This window comes from Oculina patagonica, chromosome 4, assembly GCF_052425735.1.
Source record: "Oculina patagonica isolate OP01 chromosome 4, crgOcupat, whole genome shotgun sequence".
NCBI lineage: Eukaryota > Metazoa > Cnidaria > Anthozoa > Scleractinia > Oculinidae > Oculina > Oculina patagonica.
In genome coordinates, this window is record NC_135761.1 from 60,598,745 (window position 1) to 60,622,714 (window position 23,970).

General features: G+C 37.6%; 2 protein-coding genes and 1 pseudogene across 3 annotated transcripts in view; 1 reads left to right on the forward strand and 2 right to left on the reverse strand.

Moving 5' to 3' along the window:
• Nucleotides 1-4,760: 4,760 nt before the first annotated feature.
• Nucleotides 4,761-23,970, reverse strand: part of LOC144647798 (sphingosine 1-phosphate receptor 2-like) — a 276,150-nt gene continuing 256,940 nt past the window's right edge. The window contains exons 2-3 of the mRNA XM_078507503.1: nt 8,310-8,483; nt 4,761-6,579 (exon numbers count right to left, since the gene is read on the reverse strand). Of these exons, the coding sequence (XP_078363629.1) occupies nt 5,633-6,579; nt 8,310-8,319 (957 nt within the window). The 5' untranslated portion in view covers nt 8,320-8,483 and the 3' untranslated portion in view covers nt 4,761-5,632. The remainder of the gene's footprint in view (nt 6,580-8,309; nt 8,484-23,970) is intronic.
• On the forward strand, nt 12,085-14,510 carry LOC144648031 (uncharacterized). Its single transcript, XM_078507679.1, has 4 exons — nt 12,085-12,143; nt 13,520-13,676; nt 14,056-14,196; nt 14,278-14,510. Exons 1-4 carry the CDS (start codon nt 12,085-12,087, stop codon nt 14,389-14,391), a joined length of 471 nt encoding a protein of 156 aa, XP_078363805.1. The 3' UTR covers nt 14,392-14,510.
• Nucleotides 14,479-15,758, reverse strand: LOC144647827 (uncharacterized; annotated as a pseudogene). The gene is made up of 4 exons (XR_013569632.1): nt 15,433-15,758; nt 15,226-15,333; nt 14,898-15,141; nt 14,479-14,735 (listed from the first exon to the last, which is right to left on the reverse strand). The product of XR_013569632.1 is annotated as an uncharacterized LOC144647827 (transcript).

A 23,970-nucleotide genomic window follows, 5' to 3' on the forward strand; every position in this document is an offset into this window, starting at 1 on the left:
TGATAAAAATTAAAATATAAGAGATAACAATCACAGACAGAAATATCGGCACACATATGTGCAAAATCAAGATTGTCCTCCTGGCAACTGCGCCGGTCACTATAATACTAACTATTGCCCAACCGGAAAATATCACCACACCATAAACTCTCTTCTTCACAGCAACAAGATGTCTCAGTGGATAAAACGTTGCATGTAGCCTTTCCAGCGAGATGATCGTTATATTTACAAGAGAAGCGGACGGAAAGAATGCATAGATTCCAGAAATTACGGGAGAAGACGGTGGCTTCTCAACTTTATAAAACCAAAAATCACACGACACACCAAGTTCATATACGTCATTAGTTCCCGCTACAGATCCATTCAGCATGTCAGCAAACGCTAGGTTTATGAGGAGGTAGGTGCTGCGCTTGCGAAGATCACGGTTTTTTATAAAGATAACGATCGTGAGAAAATTGAGGGTGACTATGGCAACACATTCAATGATCAAGAGGGCAGTCCAGGTAACGCACTCAGCTGACGACAAATGTAATTCAGTCATGCTGATGACTTTTTTCTTCCAGTTGGTAAGTTGCGGTTTTAACTTTTCCTTTAACCACCGTCACCTGTGAGGCAAGACATATAAATTTGTTTTGTATAAAATATGTGAGAGGAGTTCGTAAATGTTTATCAATTGTATATAACACAGCATTCTTTGTTAGAGAGTGCGTGTTTTTGTGTGCGAAGATGAAAAGTTCTGTTCGTTCTGGAGGCAAAACGCAACGTTATACTTACTTAGAAGCGGTGTTTTGTCTTTGATGCTTGTAAAGGCTGGTTTTTACTTGACATAAACATAAGTACAAGCATAAGCCCATAAGAAGAACGATCACACTCACACGTTATATGCTGTCCTTTACCAGGATTAAGCAAAAGCACAGGCACAAGAAAACAAAACTGTTCGTTCTTCTTGTACCTATACTAATTTTATGTTTCTGGTTCCTACTGAAAACACTGTAAGAAGAATAAGTGTGTTCGTTATTCTTATGTGCTTATGCCTTTGCTTGTGCTCGCACTTGTGCTTATGCCCAGTGAAAATCAGAGCCCTAAAGGTTGGTTCTCATATTATCGCCCATCGTTTCTATCGCATCGATCGTTTGCAAATACTGAGATGATCGTAGGCGATCTGGGGTTCTCATATGATCGTCCCGATTGCCTGGTATGAGCGATCACCTACGAAAAAGAATCATTTTAGCCCTACATCCAACACAATGACAGCCTTCAAAAAAAGAACAAAACTCGTGGCGTCCTATCTTCTCAGTTGTTGCAGTTTTACGACGAACAAGGGAAAGAGAAGCTAAAAGAATAGAACACGGGCGATCCAAGCGATCGTGATCGCCCCAATCGCCACAGGCGTTAGCGGTCGTCTGTGTAATGTTCTCATTCAATCGCCCCGATCGCAAGAAAACATTTTGAAGTGACAGAGGCGATAGAAACGATCGGGGCGATTATTTGAGAACCAGCCTTAAGGCAACACGTACCCTTCGATTCTATTGTTTTTCTTGCAATGTTCTGTCTGGATCGACTAATATTTGCAAAGCTTGCGCCGTTAAATTTCTTGACCAGCTTAATTGATATATTGCCGATTGCAGGACAAAGAGACAAATGGCGTGATAAAGCTAAATCATGTTGGTTTCGGAAGTTCTCGTTTGCAATAGTAATACTGAAATTAAAACTCCATAAATTTTGTTTTCTGTTGTCAGCAGTATAATGGACGAACAGGACAGTTACTCGGGTTAGCTTTATCCTTTATGCATTCAAATTTTCGGCGGGTAATGGATTTTGGCTAGTTGATTTATTTAATAATAAAGGTAAATAATTAAAGTCATAAAGGGCAAGAAAACACATAATTGACTCCTGTGTGTTGGTCTGATCTAGATAGTTACTTCCGACAAGAAGACTGCATCACTTTTAATGAAAACGTGATGCCTTATTCCCAGAATCGTCCTGTTTTGTTACATTGATACAGTTTCACATTCAAAGAAATTTCTCCTCGTTGTTGTGCTGCCCGATTAAGTTTAGGAAGAAGGACTAAAACCGACGAAAATAGTGTGAGCGTCTAAAACCACCTGCGATAGTTCTCTGACAAAGGGAAAAAAAATCATTATTTCAGAATTATACAGATCTAATCTCACACATTTCAACCTCTTTGCCTTGAATTTACATAGTTGTGAAACTCATTTTCTTCTCCTTATGTATTCCCTTATTATGACTACAATTTAGTTCATATTTTGCATTCCCAGTAGGGAGAAAATGTTCATTACAACATTATCTTTATTTTTTATTAATTTTATATAAATTATAACTGGTAGAGTTAAAGCGTAGTAAAATTTGTCTCTTATTTTGTACCGTATACACGTACCTTTTCGCATGCAGCGCTCCTTCGTAGCACTCCTCGCTTATAGCTGATGAATTTATTGTCACGATATGCAGGTACGTTTGCGGATGGACTTCAAACAACTTCTAACGCTTTCTTCGCTTCTTTCACCTTCCCAAACAGCGCTATTCTGCGTACTTTATCTTATCCTTAGTTTTCCTTTCCAGAAGTTAATTATTCTTCTGGATATCATCACGTAAGGGTTTAGTGACTGACGTCATGGACAGGTGCCTTTTTATTAAGAGTGAAATTTGAATCCTTACATTGTGCAGAACCCATTTGCAAAGGCTAATATAGGGGATTTTGCGACGTCATTACAAAAAATGTGGCAGGTTTTATTGGAGCTTCGGACGTACTCATTAAAGGGGGCGAATATTTGATGGATTAAGACAAGATTTAAGACAATAATCACGTTCCGATTGTTTTGCAAATTGAATCTTATTCTATATTCTTGCCGAACCGAAAAGAAGAAATCATTGTAATAAACATTCTTATTTTTGCTAACAGTTACTAGCCTGCGTAGCTGGCGGGATTAGAGCACTCGCACTCGGTCGCGATTCCCGCCAGCTACGCAGGCTAAACAGTTACTAAAACTGCTGCTGAGGCTTACGGAAATAAAACAAGGGAATGTCATTTTGGATGAATGAATTTATTTTGTTTTAATCAAAATGGCGCATTTATTGAATTAACGAATTCCCCGGTTTACTACAACAATTTTAAAAATGATAATTTCATTGGCTGCATTTACAAATAGTTGGCTCCAACATATAATAACGAAATATTGTTCAAGAGCAAAACAAGAGGCAAACTTAACTTGTATAATCAATACAAGTAATCTCAACGATTTAACTGAGCTTTAATTCCGCGAAACAACATGCCGTCTACAAAACTGATATTGTCTTTTCGAGGCCAAATGGCTTTCCCTGCCAAGCAATGGTATAACTTTAAAGTCAACTAGGAAATAAGCTCATTTCTACCAAAATTTATCAACGAACCCGTACAGTTTTCGTGCGCAATATTAATATGTCTTCACAATGTCAACACACTGTATCACAAAATGGAAAACGAGCACTTATTTGCGTAAAGCAATACGTCAATGGATTTCGACTGATTCAGTAAAATAGAAACCTTTTTATACACACCTTTTTAAGCTCTTTATTCCATTTTACAATTCGAGGTATAACATGTAAGTGTTAAATATAAGTGCGCTCAGATCGCCTTGCTATTAAGAAGGGCACAAGTCGTTTCCAGCTGGTTGTCCGAAATTGTTTTCAAAAGAATACGTGCTTGCAAGTCTGCTGTCGGAAATGAAGTAGCAGATCAAATAAATTAATCAAACAGTGTCGACAATTTTAGCCTTTCCCATTGGCACCAAGTATAGCAATACTCTCTTTTTTTCTAGAGTACATATACTGCAATTGGTGGTTTTCATCAGTGTCACAAAAACTGTTTGTTTGCATGAAAATAGCAGAAAATTACGAAAACTATCAGATTATACAGCAGGCAGAAATAAGTGATTTGTTTAAATCATAGCTCTTTAGTGTTTTTCACGCCCATGTTACGATGCAGTAAGTATTAACCATGTTTGTGTCCCTCTTTGGGGCATAAGTATGGCGGCCATATATTTGAACAATCAGTAAAAAAGGTAAAGGCTGTATCGAGCCAAGTGGCCCATACCGCCGGAGTCTATCCTGGTGCCCCGCCTCCTCCCCTGGATGCTTGTCCATTGCAGGGTTACCCCCAGCATTATTTCGCCGATACCCATTTATACACCTGGGTGTCTTGCCCAAGAAAACAATATAGTGACCCGGCCAGGGCTCGAGCTCGGACCGCTCTTGATCTGGAGTCCAGCGAACTAACAAACTACACAGTACAATCAGTAAATTAATTAAATTCAACCATTGATTAAGACATCACTTCTAAATAATTTTCACTTCTGAAAATTGAAAAATTCGATAGAATTTTCCGTTTTTTTGATATTTGAGAACCGCGTTCGTCTGGGACATCACATTTCAAAATGCTTTTTCTGTTAACGAAGTACTGAATCGAGACCAAAATTTGCATAAGGGTTTGTGTTCTTAATGACTACAATATGTAACAATTGCTTTTTAGGATCAACAGTCTTGATTTAAGAATTTTGATGACGAAAAATGATAGGCACTTATTAATAAATTTTATTCCCAGGAATTATGGAAAGATGGAACAAAAGGAATATCAAAAGCTTTAAAAAAAACGAAATATAATTAAAAAATATTGTTAGCTCCCTTTTGAATGAATCATCACATCTGCTCAATTTTGCATCTAATGATTTATTTTATATCTTGTTTGTGAGTTTATACTCTTTTATACTCATTTCACGAAGAGGAAAATTAGTGCTCGTCCTTGGCGGTTCTGTTTTACATTAAAATACGTAAAAAAATTCGACCTGAAGTTTAATATCCATGAGAAATCTTAGCATGTAACTATAAAGCTTGTTCCTTTACACACTCTGATGACAGGGTGGCTTCACGGGGAAATCCGCTCTTCACGGTAAAAAAAGCAGTTATCGTTATTCCTAGAACAATGCTTTAATTGCAGTTTATATGAGTGGAATTACATTTGAGTGAACTTTACTTAAACAGACCCTTAAAAACTCTTTACATGACACGAAGAGCAAAACCATGGATCACTATCGGCGGTTTTGTTTTACAAATCAGCCCAACGAGATCTTTTTTTGAAGTCAGGCATTCTAATGGCATAGAGAACGTGATTAACAAGGGCTTTACCAAAAAAATAACATATCAACAACATAATATATTCGCATATGCACCGAGTAAGACAGAGTTTGGTAATTTTCCGTGTTTTGTAATAGTCTTCGTATAACAAATGGTACAACATCAACAGTGAAACAGCCGTCACGATACACAGTAGTGACAAACGATTCTCCAATAAACAATTTGTTACTTTTTGTTGTTTCTTAATTGCATCTATCATTAATGTTATCTTACATTGTAATATGTAAAAGGAACTTTGACATGCACGAGAAATCTAAGCATTTTACTGAGCTTGTATCTTTACACACTCTGACGATGGGGCTTACCGGAGAAACCCACACTACACCGTAAAAAAGCTGTTATTCTTGTTCCAAGAAAATGCTTGCATTACAGATTATGTTAGTGGAGTCACATTCGAGTGAACTTTACTTAAAACAGATTTTTTACATGTTACTCTACAAACTCTTTACATGTTACGAAGAACAAACTCAGGGTTTACTATTGGCGGTTTAGTTTTACAAAATATCCCAACGAGAGCTTTTTTAAAGTCCGGCATTCTAATAGCATAGAGAACGGGATTAACCAGGGAGTTACCAAAAAATAACATATCAACAACATAATATATTCGCATATGCACCCAGTAAGACAGTGATTGGTAAATGTCCGTGTTTTCCAATAATCTACGTATGACAAATGGTAGCCACATCAACAGTGAAACAGCGGTCACGATAACAAGAGTCACAGTTAGCTTTCTTTCCCTGCCAGCTGCACCATGGTGTTGAGGCTGAGGACTGAAACGGACTTTGATAAAAATCAAAATATAAGAGATAACAATCACAAACAGAAATATTGGAACGCATATGTGCAAAATCACGATTCTCGAACTGACAACTGCGCCGGTCACTATAATACTAACTATTGCCCAACCGGTAAATATCACTGCACCATAAACCCTCTTCTTCACAACAACAAGATGCCTTAGTGGATAAAACGTTGCATGTAGCCTTTCCAGCGAGATGATCGTTATATTTACAAGCGAAGCCGACGGAAAGAATGCATAGATTCCATAAATTACGGGAGAAGACGGTGGCTTCTCAACTTTATAAAACCAGAAATCACACGACACACCAAGTTCATATACGTCATTAGTTCCTGTAGCAGCTCCAGTCATCATGTCAGCAAACGCCAGGTTTATGAGGAGGTAGGTACTCCGCTTGCGCAGTTCACGGTTTTTAATAAAGACAACGATCGCGAGGAAATTGAGGGTTACTATGGCAACACATTCAATGATCAAGAGGACAGTCCAGGTGACGCACTCAGCTGACGACAAATGCGATTCAGTCATGCTGATGACTTTTTTCTTCCAGTTGGTAAAATGCGGTTTTAACTTTTCCTTTAACTGACCACCGTCACCTGTGGGACAAGACATATCAATTTGTTTTGTTTAAAATATGTAAGAGGAGTTCGTAAACGTTGATAGTTTGTATATAGCACATTCTTTGTTAGAGAGTGCGTGTCCTTTTGTGCGAACATGAAGAGTTCTGTTCGTTCTGGAGGCAAAACTCATCGTCAGATCTTACTTAAAAGCGGCGTTTCATCTTTGGTGCCTGTAAAGGCTGGTTTTCACACTGGGCATAAGCCCAAGCAGTGGCAGAAGCATAAGCGTATAATAACGATAACACTCACACGTTAAATGCTGTCCTCAACAGGAGTAAGTAAAAGCACAGGCACAAGGAAACAAAACTGTCCGTTCTTCTTGAATCTATACTTTTTTTATGCTTCTCATTGCTAGTGAGTACACCGAGAGAAAGTGTGTTCGTTATTCTTATGTGCTTATGTTTTATGCCCAGTAAAAACCAGATCTAGAGCCCTAAAGGTTGGATCTCATATGATCGCCCCGATCGTTTCTATCGCAACGATCGTTTGCAAATATTGAGACGATCATAGGCGATCTGGGGTTCTCATATGACCGTCCCGATCGCCGGGTATGAGCGAAGACCTGCGAAAAATAATCATTTTAGCTCTAGATCCAACACAATGCAGCGTTCAAGAAAAAGAGCAAAGCTCGTGGCGTCCTATCTTCTCAGTTGTTGCAGTTTTACGACGAACAAGGGAAAGAGAAGCTAAAAGGATAGAACACGGGCGATCCAAGCGATCGCGATCGCCCCAATCGCCGCAGACGCTAGCGGTCGTCTGTGTAATGTTCTCATATAATCGCTCCGATCGCAAGAAAACCTTTTGAAGTGTCAGAGGCGATAGAAACGATCGGGGCGATTAAATGAGAACCAGCCTTAGGGTAACAAGTACCCTTTCATTATACTGTCCGGATCGACTAATATTTGCAAAGCTTGCGCCGCTAAATTTCTTGACCTGCTAAGTGATATATTGCCGATTGCAGGACAAAGAGACAGATGGCGCGATATTGCTAAATCATGATGTTGGTTGCGGAAGTGCTCATTTGCAATAGTTATACTGAAATTAAAACTCTATACATTTTGTTTTATGTTGTCAGCAGTATAATGGAAACACAGGACAGTTACTCGGATTAACTTTATCATATATGCATTGGAATTATCGGCGAGTAATGGATTTTAGCTACTTTATTTATTTAATAGAAAAGGTAAATAATTAAAGTCATAAAGGGGAAGGAAAAATCATAATTGATTCCTGGTGGGCTCACAAAAAGATTGTAACTTCCGACAAAAAGTCAAGATCACGTTAAATGAAAACGTGATGCCTTAGTCCCTGAATCGTCCTATTTTATTACATTGATACAGTCTTAAATTCAAAGCAATTTCTCCTCGTTGTTGTATTGCCCGATTAAGTTTAGGAAGAAGGACTAAAACAGACAAAAATACTGTGAGCGTTTAAAAACACCTGCGATAGTTCTCTGACGAAGGAAAAAAAAAATTATTATAGAATTCTACAAAACAAATCTCAAACATTGCAAACCTTTTTACCTTGAATTTGCATAGTTGTAAAATTCATTTTTGTCTCCTTATGTATTCCCTAATTATCACTACAACTTTGTTCATATCTTGCATTCAGTAGCCTTTATTTTAAATTCATTTTATATAAATTTAAACTGATAGAGTTAAAGCATATTAAAATTTGTCCTTTATTTTTATACAGTATACACCTACCTTTTCGCATGCAGCGTTCCTTCGTAGCACTCCTCGCTTATAGCTGATGAATTTATTGTTACAATATGCAGGTACGTCTGCGGATGGACTTCAAACAACTTCTAACGCTTTCTTCGCTTATTTCACTTTCCCAAACAGCTTTATTCTGCGTAATTTATCTTTTCCTTAGTTTTCCTTTCCAGAAGTTAATTATTGTTCTGGATATCATCACGTACAGGTATAAATGAGTGACGCCATGGGCAGGTGTCTGTTTATTAAGAGTGAAATTTGAATCCTTACATTGTGCATATTCCATTTGCAGCAGCAAATATGGGATTTTGACGACGTCATCACAACAAATCGTGCAGGTAAACTTGTAGCTCCGGACGCACACATTAAAGAGGACGGATATTCGATGGAATAAAATAAGTATTTTTAGATTCAATTTTAGGACAATAATCACGTACCGACTGTTTTGAAAATTGAATCTTACTCTATATTTTTGTCGAACCGGAAAAAACGAAATCATTTTAATCAACTTCCTATATTTTGGAGACAATATTTTCGCTAACAGTTACTAATGTTGTTGCCAAAGCTTGCGGGAATAAAACAAGAGAATGACATTGATGTTGGTGGATGAATTAATTTAGTTAGTCTTGCTAAAATGTTATATTACTATTTTAATTTGAAAATGGCGTATTTATTGAATCAACAAATTCCACGGTTTACTACAATGAATTTAACACTAATAATTTCATTGCCTGCGCTAACTAATAGTCGCTCCAACAAATACTGTTTACGAAAACATAAGGCGAGCTTAACTTGTTTTTCAATCAATACAAGTAATCTCAACGTTTTCACTGATCTTTAATTACGCGAAACAACATACCGTCTTCAAAACTGATATTGTCTCTTCGAGCCTAATGGTTTTGCCCACCAAGCAATCCTGTAACTTTAAAGTTAACTGGGAAATAAGCTCAAACGGTATAATTTCTCCATAATTTGCCAGCAAAACCTGTCCAGTTTGCGTGTGCAAAATTAATCAGTCTCCACAATGTCAATACACTGTATCACAAAATGGAAAACAAGCAATTATTTGCGTAGGCAACGTCAATGGATTTCCACTGTTTAGCTAAAATAGAAAACTTTTTAGGTGCGTAATACGACATATTTCGAAAAAATGTTCATAATCAGAGAGGTCAACTGAACTCTCTGATTATGAACAGAAAACTTTTTAATAGACACATTTTTTTGTTTTTTTATTCCATTCTACAATTCGAAGTATTGAATGTAAGTAGTGTATAACTGCAAGTGCACTCATATCGCCTTGCTATTAAGAAAGGCAACAGGCCGTTTCCAGCTGGTTTGCCGAAATTGTTTTCATTCAAAGGAATACGTGCTTGCAAGTATTACTGCTGCCGGAAATAAAATAGCAGACCAAAATTAATTTAACGGCCGGTGACAATTTTAGCCTTTTTCTTGGAAATGGCACCGAGTATAGCAAGACTCTCTTTATATTGAGTACACATATTGGTGGTTTTCATCAGTGTCACAAGATAGCAGGAGACTTAGAAAACTACCAAAAAGGAATACCAAAAGCCTATCAAAAAACGAAAATTGTGTCACGGGTTTGAATACCGTTGTAGCCCTGAACATTTTCAGGTTTCTTTTTCCCAATTTCTTACGGTCAAGAACGCGTGTGCTCGTCTTTATAAAACTTATCGAAGTTTTCATGTTCAAAGTGTGTAATCCCTTATCCCTAAATGAAGATTCTCGTTATCGAATTTTTCATAAACAAAGCGTGTGTTCGCTCGTCTTATTAAAACTTTCGAAGTTTTCAGTTCATGTTCAAAGTGTGTGATCCCTTGTCTAAATGCTGAAAATTCTCGTTATCGAAGTTTTCATGTTCAAAGCGTGTGATGGCTTGTCTGAATAAAACTTATCGAAGTTTGCATGTTCAAAGCGTGTGCTCGCTTGTCTGAATAAAACATTATATCGAAGTTTGCAAGTTCAAAGCGTGTGCTCGCTTGTCTGAATAAAACTTATCGAAGTTTTCATGTTCAAAGCGTCTTATTTCGAAACTGCATCGTAAATGGCAGCTAATTGCTTAGATACAAGGTCAATCTACAATGAATGGAAAGCTGTTGACCGTAAACTTGACAGAAGGGTAAACTATGAATCAACGTATAATCTCACCACTCTCTCGGTTTTGAGGTTTTTAGCGTGTTGTGCTGGCTTGCACGATAAGCGTGTTGTTATTTTACACACTAGCGTGTTGTCGCATGCTAGCTTTTATTTTCAAACCTTAACACGCTTCTTTGTTTGACTTCATTGTTCGTATGTGCACGCCAAATTGTTAAGCGAAACAAAGGAGTTTCCTAATGAAGTGTGTTCTTGAACACGCTTTAAGCGTGCTAAAATCAAATTCTTTGGTTTTGAAGTGGAAGCGTGCCGTGATCGTGCTATCACTTTTTTTCCTTGTTTTCCCGTAGAGGGTCACATTTTGTATTTTACATAATTTACAGTTTACATTTAGGCCCCGTCCACACTGACCCGGGTAAATTTGAAAACGCATCTTTTTTTCTCCGGTTAGGCCAACCGTCCACACTGAAACGGCGAGCTTTTCAAAAACGTTCACCAATGAGCGTTTGGACTTGGAGCGTGAAATAGTGTATTTTTATATTTTATTGTAAATAATTTTAGAAGGCCACTGGTTTGTTAGTATTTTTTATGTTAAATAAAAACTTTACTTTAACTTTTACTTACTAATGAAGCGTATCGTTTTCTAATTTACCCGGGTTAATGTGGATGGAAAACATTTTACGCGGCGTTTTCAAATTTCTCCGTTTTCAAATTTACCCGGGTCAGTGTGGACGGGGCCTTTGTCTTGAATAAAGAAAACGTACAAACAGTGTCTGCGTGCAGTGTCATAACTTGATCACGATAAGGCACTTTACCATAAAGGAAGCTATTTTTGCCAAACAAATTATTATATAGTGCCATGTTTGTTTCAGAAGTTTATTTTGCCTGGCGTGAAAATAAACTACGCGGTCGTCCGATTTTGTTACTCACTCGTATGATTACAGACCGAATCGGGCCGGACTCTACTCAGTCCTATTACCATTATTAATATTTTATATTCCATTCGCCGTATAAAGGTACCGTAATAATTAAAAGGTAATAGGTAAATAAGAGTGACTTTAACGATCGGCCAAGCAGAATCTTGATTTCGCTGAACGATAGAATTTTCCGCCATCTTCTTTTTTTTACCCACATTTGTCAGTATACATTTCAAGAAGCCCGCCATCTTCAATCCGCTATCTTCAGATCTTGGATTTCAAACTTTACAGAAAATATCCATAATTTAAAGAAATCAGCTTGCCAATGCTTTTGGTTTCAAATCTGGGTGGTGAATTTTGTTGATGGTATTCCGCCATCTTCTTTTTTTTTACCCACATTTGTCAGTATACATTTCAAGAAGCCCGCCATCTTCAATCCGCTATCTTCAGATCTTGGATTTCAAACTTTACAGAAAATATCCATAATTTAAAAAAATCAGCTTGCCAATGCTTTTGGTTTCAAATCTGGGTGGTGAATTTTGTTGATGGTAAAAAGATAGTGATATATTCCGTTTACGAACCGGAAAAGTGTGACAGCGAGAGCTGTTTGATTTCCAGCGATTGTACATACAGCTATTTCGAGAAACGTTGTCGAAAAAAAAAACAGAAAACTGCACAAGCCAATCCCGAAAGGTATTTTGGGTAGTTTAATCATTTCCGTGAAATCTTAAAAAAACATGGCAGGAGACGCCATGGACGTCTGTCTGCGTGGGCTGAAAGAAGCCCACAAAAACAGGTACGACACCTACAGTGTCAGGAAAGTACCTCGCTTTGCAACAGTCATGCAATTGAAGCAATACTTCCAGCAGAATTGTAAAGAGGAAATATTTCCAGCAACCGACACGACCTTCTAAATCGGCTACTACGCGGACGGAAACAAGAAATTCTCTATATCGTCCGAAATCTAGCTCGCCGAAGCGTTTTCTTTGGTAAAAAACGGGATGATAACATTGTGGGTAGGCTCGATTTCCAGCCGTTTTTCGGGAAAATGAGCCCGCGCTCCTCCCCCCGAAAGCACGGCTGGACGCGTGAGGTCTCCTTTGTTTGCCTTAGCCAATCAGAATTCCGCCTGTAGATTTTTGTCAGGCCGAACAAGCCGCATAAAAAATAATCTTGTCCGACAAAAAGATGTTCAAAATGACGAATGTTGCGTGTGGCACGTGAACGGATTTTAGAGACGTTTATTATAGCAAAACGCGATAGAAAAGCAGGTTAGCGGCCAGGATGTCTTCGTAGTCAGCCAACAGGGTCAGGAAAGTCGCTGATCTACATTCGAATCTTGTACGTGGTGCCAAAGTAACGGAACGAACAAAGGAGGTAAAACCCAAACATTGAGCTCAAAAGACAAAGCGCTCGATCACAGAATGTCTCTCTGAAACCAACTTTCAACTTTCTAGTCTTTCTAGAAGTAAAGATAGAACAGTCTCTGGCGAGACCGGACAGAGATAAATCCGTGATTAGACAAAATACATGTACATCATCAATTAAATGCAAGTATTAAATCATCATTTTTATTTTTATGAAATATGTCAGATCTTTTCCTTCCAGAGCGAACACTTTAAAAGCTTAAAGCATATCTTGCAAATAGAAATGAGCCAAAACAAACCGCGCTAGCGAAACAGAACCAAAAGTGTTAAACTCTTCAAACGGAAATTCGTGCAGCGCAGACCGATGACCTTTAGAAATTTGCTAGACCAGTTTTTCGGCTTTATTTTAAATCAACACATACATGATACCTCCAAATAATACAGCATATAGTACCCTTCAGAAACAACTGGGAAGCAAAAAAGGTCGAAAGACCGAATTTAATATCAACGGCAAATATACGAATTCACCTCCCATGACATATGAGAACGCATAAATTACTATAATTTTTTAATTACGTCACAGACATGGTAGGCCGCTCACGCGTCCAGCCGTCTCTCTCGGGGAGGAACAAAGACCGGACTCGAGGAGGCGGCGGAAATCGAGCCTACATTGTGGGTGGATCCACATAAAGACGTTCCAAGGGGTTCTTTGGGCAAAAAGTGAAAAGGTAAGAAACACGATAAGCCATGTTTTGCACGTTTTGTTGCACCAAAAGTTAAGTGAGATTTTTTCCCTTGTTCTCAGTGATAATGATTATGATTATCACTATTCTAATCCCAGTAGTGCTCGAGATGATAGCGGGGACGGAGAGGAAGAAAACAGCTACGACTCTTGTCTTTCACGGCTTAGAGAGAAGCATACTCTTCCCGAGTTCAAATTGCGCTGCTGGGCGCGGATGGTGGTAAGGAAAATTTGAGTTGCCGAGAGTAGTTTTCACCTTCTTTAGCTAAATTTCATATCCACCTTCAGACTATATTTTTATAAGATTGTTTGCTTCGTATTTTCTAAGGCGAGTTTTCAGCCAGAAGTTGTTTCCAAATGTCTACAAAAATTAGCATAAAACGCACGTGTTGCACGTTCTTGAGACTGAAATGCCTTGGACAAGTTTTAAGCTAATTTTGCAACAACGAATTACACTTCTCCATTATAATTATTGGTCAAGGTTTTATGTTGTTTTTACCTCCTCTGATGAGCTCGAATTGAGATCGGAGGGTGTCCGTAAAAATAACTATTGAAAACAGGAATAGTTCAATTTGTATCATTTTTTTATTCCATTACAGGTTAACGGAACCCACAAGAGTGAAGATAACCCTCCGAATGTTCCATTTTTTACTGGAAATTCGAAAGCGGCTTCAAAATCATTCAAAAGTCAAACATCAGGTGAAGTTAGTGGACAATCCACGGATGGCGCTGAAAGAAAGGCAAGAGAGGCATTTGTTAGCAGATGCTAGTGGCCTTTAAATGTGTATTATTTTCTTAACCAAACGCTTTTCTACTTGTAGGTGCGTATGCGTTCAAGCATTCTTCAGCAGCTCAAGGATCTCAAAGCATTGAAAGACGATGACGTCCTTAACTTACAGAAAACGAATTTTCTTTGCAAAAGGATAAACTGTTAAAAGAAATGAATTCTTTGTAGCTTTTTGATATGCGATAATAATCAAACATTCGTCATTAACACTGAATAAAATTCATTTGTTTATTTATCACAGGTATTCGGCATGTTGAATGTAGTTTCTGATCTGTTCATCAGTAACCTGAAGTAATGCTTCTTCCACCATAAATTTGGGATCCTGGCAAAATTGCCAGGCCGCGTCATTTTCCCTGATCCAGTTTTTTGTTTGGGCAAACAGTTCTTCGCGTGGCATAAAGTCCGGGCTGTATGGCGGAAGGAACACAACCATTGCTCCCGCGGCATGAATCCTGTTAACTACGGCGTGGGTGTGGTGGATAGCCGCATTATCTGTGGCAAATGAAAAATAAGGAAGAAATAAATTAATGTGATGCTAATCGCGTGAATCAGAGAGGGTTTAAATTTCAAATGGAAGGGAATGAAGTATCTGAGGAGTTACAAAAATATTTAATTTTATAACCACCGTAGTGTTGCAAGAAATTTTATGCTTACCCATTATGACCACTGATCGTGGATTGATGCCATTAAATGGAAGCAAGTTAGGGCAGAGCTTTGATCCACAAACTCTTCAAATTTTGCCCCGTCGACCTTGCCCTGATAGATACCGACTTCTATCATTCCCTACAAATAACGGGTATGGCCGTTATGCGCGGTCCCCAGTTCTGCGCCTGACGTTTGACTGTGGCTCTGTTATACCGACTAGACTATAGCCATAGGTGCGAGAAAGTCTTTTGTCCTAAAAAATTAAAAGGTTGACGAAAAAATTGTGATTTGTGAAAAATAATTGAAGAGTACAAAAAGTTGTAAAACAGCAACTTACAAATACGCTTTCGTCCAAAAACACCAACATTTCAGGATCCAGGAGACAAACATTGGACCTGAAAAGTACTCTTGCTTCCTCAGATCTTTGAAGGGCAATTCTTGCCAGCTTAAAATGATAAAACGCGCTTAAATTGACACACCAGGAAAATGATGCAAATTTGCGAAATAAAAAGCCCTATTATAGTAAAGCGAGTATTTCACAAACCTTTTTGCGGGTGAAACTATTCCGTTTCAAATACCGCAATATGCTGGAAACAACATTTTCTGACCCACCCTGTTTGTAGACATCGTAGGCAATCTCTGCAAGAGTTTTTTTCCGGGTGTTCAAGAACAGCTTCCATAATTACGAACTCCACGTGTGGATGCATGGCAAAACTATTCAAAGGTCGCCCTAATTTCTCCCATTTTACTTCGCCAGTATTTAGGCATTTTGAAATATAGCGCTCCACCGTTCTTGGGGACATGAATAAAGTAGCCGCTACATCATCTACACTATAACCTAAAAACTCCTTCATCCATATGGCTCGCCATCTAAGAGGCATCATTCATTGACCGTATCCCAAAATACCTCTCAGTTTGGCTTGTGCAGTTTTTTGCTTTTTTCCGACAACGTTTCTCGAAAGAGCTGTATACATCACTTTTCTTTACCCTCGGATTTGTAGAGTAGCTTATACAGCTTATATCTCCGAGCATTTCGCAGTAAGCACAGTACAACGGCCAAAGACTAGACCACAACACCGGGAACTCCATGCTCTACTTTTTACGATAAGTGTGTGGGTTCCTTTACGTCCCCTGCTGACCATAACACTGAAGATGCAGGAGACGGGGCCTACGGTTTAGCGTCCCTATCCGAGAAGACTAGAATATCTAACCATTTGCAGATGTTACTGCAAAGGCAGCATATTCTCCTCAGTTGTTTTAAGACCCTGAGTGTTGGTCCGGTCTGGTACTAGAACCCGAGACCTCCCGCACGGTAGTCCCGCGCTCTGGGTCTAAAGAGACCAAGGATAGTTGAAAAACCTTTTTTTCTTATTTGCCCTTCGCGTATTTAACACATCAAGCTGCAGCTGTCGTTTGAGACTTATAGCATATATTATGGAAAGCGCAAAGCAAAATTAATTTTAAATTATAATTGTTATCAGTAATCCCGGTAACTGTCAAGCGTCCGCATTCGATTTGCATTGGATTTTGAGATTTTTACAGGTTGTCAATTAGAAATTGTATTTTAATTAAGTGAGAGATGTCTTTAAGAGTTATCAAACGGGCTATAATACCGTATGCCTAAAATCTCTCGCACCAGAAGGCAAATTCGTTCAGCGAACTTTCATTTTCTTTTATATAACTGGAGCTTATCGAAGATCAGAAAACTACATTTTTATTTAGGTGAGTTCCCATTTCCATAAAGGAACTTTTTTGCAAAATACTATGCCAATAGCTATTGCTTGGAAACCCTCATGGATCTAAAAACTACATTAAAACGCCTCATGGCAAATGCTTATCATTTTTAAAAGATTCTCCGCATCCATCAGAACTCAAAAGGATCGTAGTTCTTCAATAAATATGAATATCTACTTATTGGCCGTGAACAATATCTTAATTTCTCGATGAAGTTTGGATTGGGCAAAATGTCCTTTTTTCCTGACTTCGTAGTTACCTCGTAATCATTGTTTTATCAATATTGATTTCGCCAAAAAAGGCGAGGGAAAAACTTATGTGTAAGCCAGAAAATGAATCAAAAGATATTACTTATCTTAGATTTGTAACATACCATAACGACAGTCAGATAGCAATACGATAGCACCGAGGGCTTCTACAGAAATAACTAAAACTCGTAAGTGAAAGTAAATAAATAATAATCAGAATTGTTATTGCTATAATTATTTGTTCTTCTTTCGCTCTGTTTGGCCACTAGCGGCCTATGCAACAATATGGCGGGAAAAGAATAGATGATGATGATGACGATGATGATGATGATGATGATGACCTGAGAGACAACTTTGTCAATTTGAAATAGCAATGGATCCCCACAAATAAAGTTTTATCTCATTACCGTAGTTGCACTGTTTATGTCGGTGAGTAATGTGTTAGAGCGGTTTTTTACTGGTGTTTCAAACACAAAGTTATAATACTGGCCAATCATTGCACAGAAAATGACATGAACTAATCAAAACTTGAAGCAAATACTTGCAGTCCGACCGAAGCGCGGCAAAGCGTGAGTGAGCGGGTCACGATTAGGTTTTGTGTTACTTCTGATTGAGAAAGTGGCGCAACGTTTTTTAAACCGATCACTAAGTGTAGTAATGCAAGTTAATAGTTAATATACTATAAGTTTAATAGTTAATAAACATCCACACAGGCTTGGTTAACTTATTAGTTCAGAACGTTTATCCTGGTTATTCCTAAAGGTTGATACAATGTTCTCATGTGAAGTTTATCTCATGCTATAAAAAACCCCTAACGTTTTTTTCATTCGTACTGTATTCGTTTTAATTAACGCGAAGAAGGAGAACTTCAACTTGCCTTTGCTGCTAAGGTCTTTTAAAACATAACGTAACAAAGGCTTTCCTGTATTCTGGCATTTTCAGGGTGTACAATATTGTATTAACAAGAGAGTTTCCATAATACAAAAAAGACACACCATACTGATACTGCATAAAACCATTTTCGGAGAGAGAACTAAAAATATCAGTTTTAAGATTGAGAAAGATCGTTAATACAAATGGTAGCCACAGCAGAAGAGACACGAATGTCACTATTAACAATGTCATGGTCAGTTTTCTTTCTCTATTGGCTGCACCATGGTGTTGAGGCTGCGCTCCACAACGGACTTTTATAATAATCGACAAGTAACAAACGCAAATAGCAAATAGACAGATGGAATTGAATGAACACCACAAGTAAAAATAGTCATCATTTCGCCCTGCTTCTTTAAAATGTGCAATAAAAGCTAGGCTAAATGATAGCAGCACTGAAGTCACCCAAATTGCAGCAATCATTAATCCGTATGCCCATTTTCTGACTGCATAATGCCTGAACGGCCAAAACGTAGCATGCAACCGTTCTGCAGAAATCACAGTGATGTTTAACAAAGAGCAAACAGGAAATAAAATTTCAAGTGCAGTCATCACTAGATTATTTAGCCAGTTTTCTCCAACGAAGTCCTTCCACAGGTTGCAATGCACTCCAAGCAAAATGAAATGATTAAGCGCCGTAAATCCTCCTACTAACATATCTGCAACAGCCAGGTTTATCAACAGGTACGTACTGCGCTTGCGAAGGTCACGGTTTTTGATAAAAACAATTATTGTGACGATGTTAAGTGTTACTATAACAACAGACTCAGTTATAAACACCACAAGCCAGGCAATGCATGAAGGTAAAGAAAACATCGCGAATGCAGTTTTTGTTTTCCCCTTGAAAATAAAGGTCGTCTCTCTGTAACAAAGAAAAATATCTGTATAATTATTTGGGTTTAATATGGAAAATGAAATCAAATATTACTTAATACAGGGATGCAGGAAATATATGGAAGTCCAAATAAAAGACATACATTGGCCCAAACGGTCAGGCGATAAGTATAAAACAGGAAAAATTGTGTGCAAGTTAGTGCTTAATTAAAAAGTCGACCCCAAGATTTGACGATGTAAAACTGAAAAAGTAGAAAAACTCCCAATTTTGTATTTTTTGGGAAGAAAGAATCGAAAGCTGTTTATTTAACTTTGTTTAGTGTAACAGTGATAAAACTTGCCGAAATTTCGAAAATGCTGACATCAAATGTCATGTGATTTCTGTCAATAGCTCTGGACGTACATTTTAAACCTTGTTACCGTGAGTTCTCTCGCCGTTTTCTGAGCAACTTGAAATCATCAAATTCTGCGTTCTGTGAAGTTTTAACTTTTTATTTGGAAGTAATCGCTGTCTTGAAGTATGCGTGAAGTTTTAACTTTTTATTTGGAAGTGATCGCTGTCTTGAAGTATGCAGCTAAGGATAGTTCTGAAATCTATAGACAAGCTAGATTACTGATTTGGATTATCGATGAGTTCCTTAAGTAAGTGGAAATTGTAGTTTTTTAATTGAGGTTATCCTCGGCGTCGACAAAAACCTTAAACTCTCTAATGTGAATGAAGTATATGCTCCAGAAATGTACGCATGCTCTACCATTCATTTAGCCCGATAAATGTCTCGTTTCGTTATCAAATTAAAAGTAGAAAACTTTATTCATCCTGAAGGGCTGGTATAAATTGGCGATCAGTGATATATGGAGATAAATAGTTAAAAAATACATTTATCCGGATAAGTGAGGATGGTGAAATCATAAAAAAACAATACGAAAACGATAGTATGGACGAAAAAAAGTCCGTTTACAAATTTATCCGGATAAGTGTGGAAGAAGCCTGAGGAAATTGAAATTATTATACAGGAAATCCAATTAGTATTCAGGAAATTCGAATTAGTATGCGAAAATTCAAATAAGTTTTCCATAAATCCAATATGAGGAGGCCCAACTCACCATATCTTGTCACCAAACGGGTTTATATTTTAACATGTAACATTTTTACATCGAGTTTGCAAAAATTCATATTTTGCAGTAATTGTTACTTCCATGAAGCGTACTATTCTCCTGGACTTCAAATTCACAAAGTTATTTAACATTTTAAGGAAATATTTAAAGAATTATTATTCGGTTTGTGAATAATGATTTTAGTTTGACAATACGTCAACTTAAAATTGAAGCCTGCCCGAAACTGTCTGTCTGCACAAACCCCATATATCAATAACTTCCTTTTTCTTTCTGAGATTATAAGGTCAAAAGAAATTTTGATTGTATTTATCTCGTTGTTCGTCAGCCATATACAAGCCGCCCTGCTCCTCTGAGATGCTTGTTTAACTGCTGTACTGAGCTATAAAGTAAAGCCGAATTAATGGCCTCTTCTTTGCATCTTTTTATATAACAATTGGCCATGCATAAGTATAGTAGACTGAACTTCAGAATCATTTCATCTCACAGGGTATTGATCAGATTTCTAATCTCACATTAGTTTTCTGTGACAGCTTTTTTGTCAGTAAAACAAATGCTGCTGTTTAAATGCAAACAAAAACTAAAATGAATCGTGCTATAGACCTCAGCAGTTAAAGCGCGAATGAACACAAGTGCAAACGCATTTCACGTATAAAACAGTTCACCTCATGTTCTTTGATCTTGAAAACCAATGAATTTTTGGATGACAGTGGTGTGGTTTGTATGCGTATTAAACCTAGTAAAGGTAATGACCTTTTTGCTAGCTACCCTGCAAAGTAAATAAATCACCACCTGTTTGAACCGAGTAGGTCGTTTAACCTAATTTAAATACCTATTGCACAGAAATTGCTTCAAAATCTCAAACTAGGTCCAAGCCATTTCCAGTGAAACACTGTTGGAATGTGTTCACTAAACAGACACGAAAATGAAGGTGTTTTGTGTTATTTTATGCTTATATTTTTTAAAGGTGCTTCCTTTTTCAATTTCTTGATGTATTCTTTACGTTCAAGGTTTGTTTTGTTTTGTTTGTTTTGCGGGCAAGAAAATCGCCGTCGAATTCTGCTGTGAATCATTCAAGGAGCGGATAACTATAAAATCATGATAGTTTGTTCTTAAATTGTAAATAAAAAACATCTTATATCGACTGTACTTACTCGTTCTTTCTAGAAAGCCACTCGTTTAGATCTTTCCTTGGGGAAGCTCTTCACTTAAATCGTGATTTTTTTCGAAATAGCCTCAGCATCCTTCCGCCATCTGAGTAACATTTTTTTTCTCTAAGCGCTTTCCAGCTTGTTAAGCCATGATTGCTTGCGATCACTTCAAATTAAACTAGATATCCAGGATCACAAAGGACACAAACAATCACGTGAATCAATCTAAAGAAACCCGAGCGATGCGCTGGAAAACGTGTGTTAGTGAGTCACAATTGGTTTTGTTTTTACTTCTGATTGGATTAGAAAGTGGCGCGAGTGTTTTAAACCAGCGATTAAACGTTGTAATGTACATCCGAAGTAAATGTGAATTACTTTCGACACCGAATGTAAGCCTCTGTAACTTCTGAGATTGCATTATATATTTAAAACAAAAAGTAATCTTTGCAGAATAAGGGTCATATTTAATCAGATTGACAGACTTAAGAGTCATGTTTTTCAAATAATTTTAATGAATAACAATTGAATTCATAATATTGATAAAAATGGATTTTTTGCGAAATTTTGCCAACAATTACCGTTTTCGAGTAGTTCCCTTCCTCATCACTGCAAATAATTAGCCGTTTCTACTGTTGTCAATATAATAGTTGTCACAACCACAGAATTGCTTACAGAAAAGTTTAAAATTGGGAGATTTCGACCAGTTCCTCAGTTTTTCTTCTACGGTTTGATTAGATGATATATTTTTTTGCAATGTTGACCACTCTTAAATTTGTAAAAAAAATATCATGTCGTGTGTTATTCATCGTGGTAAATTCAGTATAATAAATATTATATTTTGTCTCACAATGTAGGCACGTGTGCTGATGATCAGGATGTTTCGACAGCATACTGCTAGTCTAAATCAAGCGATAATGGCGTTATGTTTGCCACGCCACCCTTGAAGTTTTTCCGTAATTATAAAAAGAGGAGTTACTCTATGATGCTGAAACTTTCAGTAGCTGTTCATTCATCCCTTGCAGAAATCTGGATATGTCAACCATGTGTCCATGATTTTTATGTTGCCATGGCAACGTCATCAATACAAGCTAATTTGGCCGAAAAATCGTCATTTTAACATTTTTCTTTATTTTTTCCAGTTTTTTAAAACAAAATTGTACAATTTGTTTAATTTTACATTCCATAGCAGTTCTGGCTTGATTTTACATCAATTTCTGTTATTTTCTGACTTTCTAAGAAAATGGTGAAAGCTAAGATGGCGGATCCCAATCTCGAGCCCAGAGTGTCTCCCGGCTCCTCGGTCCGTCAGCGGTTGGTCAGCGGTAGGGTTGCCGGGAAACTGAAATGTATTTCTCTTCTTCTATTGGTCCTCGCAAAACAATAGAAATCAACACGGAAGTCTGAAAATCTTCCCGGAAGTAAACCAAACCGGAAATCCTGGAAAACATTTTTTGTTTTCCATGGTCAAATGTTCAGAAGTATCACCTTAATTTTGTAAAACACCTAAAAACTCGTGATATGCCGCTAAATAAATGAAGTATTATCTAATTCTACCCTTCTCATTGAACTCGAAAGATACCATGAATAAAAAAGGACTTCCTTTAAACGTCAATTCTGAACGGAGTTTTAAAACAACAACGACGGCGTCAGCAAGGTAAGGTCGATTGAAAACTCAATTTATAGTTGACTTACAAATCTCGCTAGAACTACTGTTTTCATTCAAATCTCCGTTTCGGTTGAAAAACTGAATATCGCAGACTGTGCTCGATTCAAAATAACAACTAATAACGCAGAATTTGAACATTACGCGTTGTTGTTTTGCTGAAGAAAAAGAATTGTACAGTTGTGTGCACGTGCTGAGTCGCCGAAACTCTAATTACACCTTTTGAATAGCGTTGACCGGTGTGGCCTTTTCTTCTTTATTAATATTACCGCCATTCGACGAGGAAAAAATTATTTGCTCGAAAACATCACCGAGAAGCCTCTGAAATATACGAAAGTCGCCAAACAAAAATTTTTACAATAGAACAATAGCTTGCCCATTCGTTGGGCATTATGTAAATTTCTTAGCCGTCACTGCAAAACAACAACGCCGGGACACACGCACGCAGTCTTCACAGACAGAATTCTGGAAGGCTAACAAGACTCTTGTTTTAAAACAAATATAGCAGTATGCTCAAGAAAGAGACTAAAGGAAATCAAAACACCAGACGCTCTTTTTTTGAACTCTCTCTTTTGTTAACTGCAGAACGTTGTTGTTACTTTTGTTGCTTCGATAAACACAAGTTCTGTCGATACTGTGTTAGAAATAGTTCATCTTTCTCGATTTACTTCCGTTCTGGGAAATTTACTTCCGCTTAGACCTAAAAGCATGCGCAATAAAAACCGGAAGACCAAGGTTCTACCTGAAATCGATCTGAAATTGATCTGATAAATTCCAGTTTTCCAGAGTCCGTCCCATACCGCTGACCGACTAGACGGACAGTCTGGGCTCGAGATTGGGCGGATCCAAGATGGCGGCACTAATGACGTCATATGACTTTTCAGCCAACAAAAATTATGTCATCTTGTAGAGTAAGCTAAGGGCTTTTAACTCAATGCAAAAAAAGTTTCGCTGCGCGTTAATATAACAAAAAGCCTAGGAAGGGGTTCCATCCACTCCCCCCTACACCCCTGTTCACGGTAAAAAGTGAATTTGCTTGCACGTCTGACGGTTAATAACTTGGACATCAATGCTTCGAGAATTTCAATTCGCTATCCCTTCATGACTTACGTCATCCTTTAGTCGAAAGTAATAATGAAGTGTTACAATTAAATTTTTGACATTCTGCAAAAAAGTTATTTTTTCTCAATATTGCAGACGATATCAACAACATCAGCATAACGCGTTCCCCCGTTTATCGTCAAGAAGGCCCATTAGCTACTGCAGTCGTCTTCTTAACATATTTGGTTATACTGTCTCCCTATGTAGACCCATTCGGAAAAAATACACTTACGTCAAAATACAAAGCAAATACACAAAGGACAAACAGAAAAAGAACAATCAGTTTCATTTTATCATTACTTCTATTA

Excerpts from the sequence above, each read along its gene's own strand:
- LOC144648031 (XM_078507679.1), top strand. The coding sequence starts at position 12,085 with ATGGCAGGAGACGCCATGGACGTCTGTCTGCGTGGGCTGAAAGAAGCC. Across the intron at positions 12,144-13,519 it reads AAAGAAGCCCACAAAAACAG|TGATAATGATTATGATTATC; the intron begins GTACGACACCTA and ends CCTTGTTCTCAG. Across the intron at positions 14,197-14,277 it reads CGGATGGCGCTGAAAGAAAG|GTGCGTATGCGTTCAAGCAT; the intron begins GCAAGAGAGGCA and ends TTCTACTTGTAG.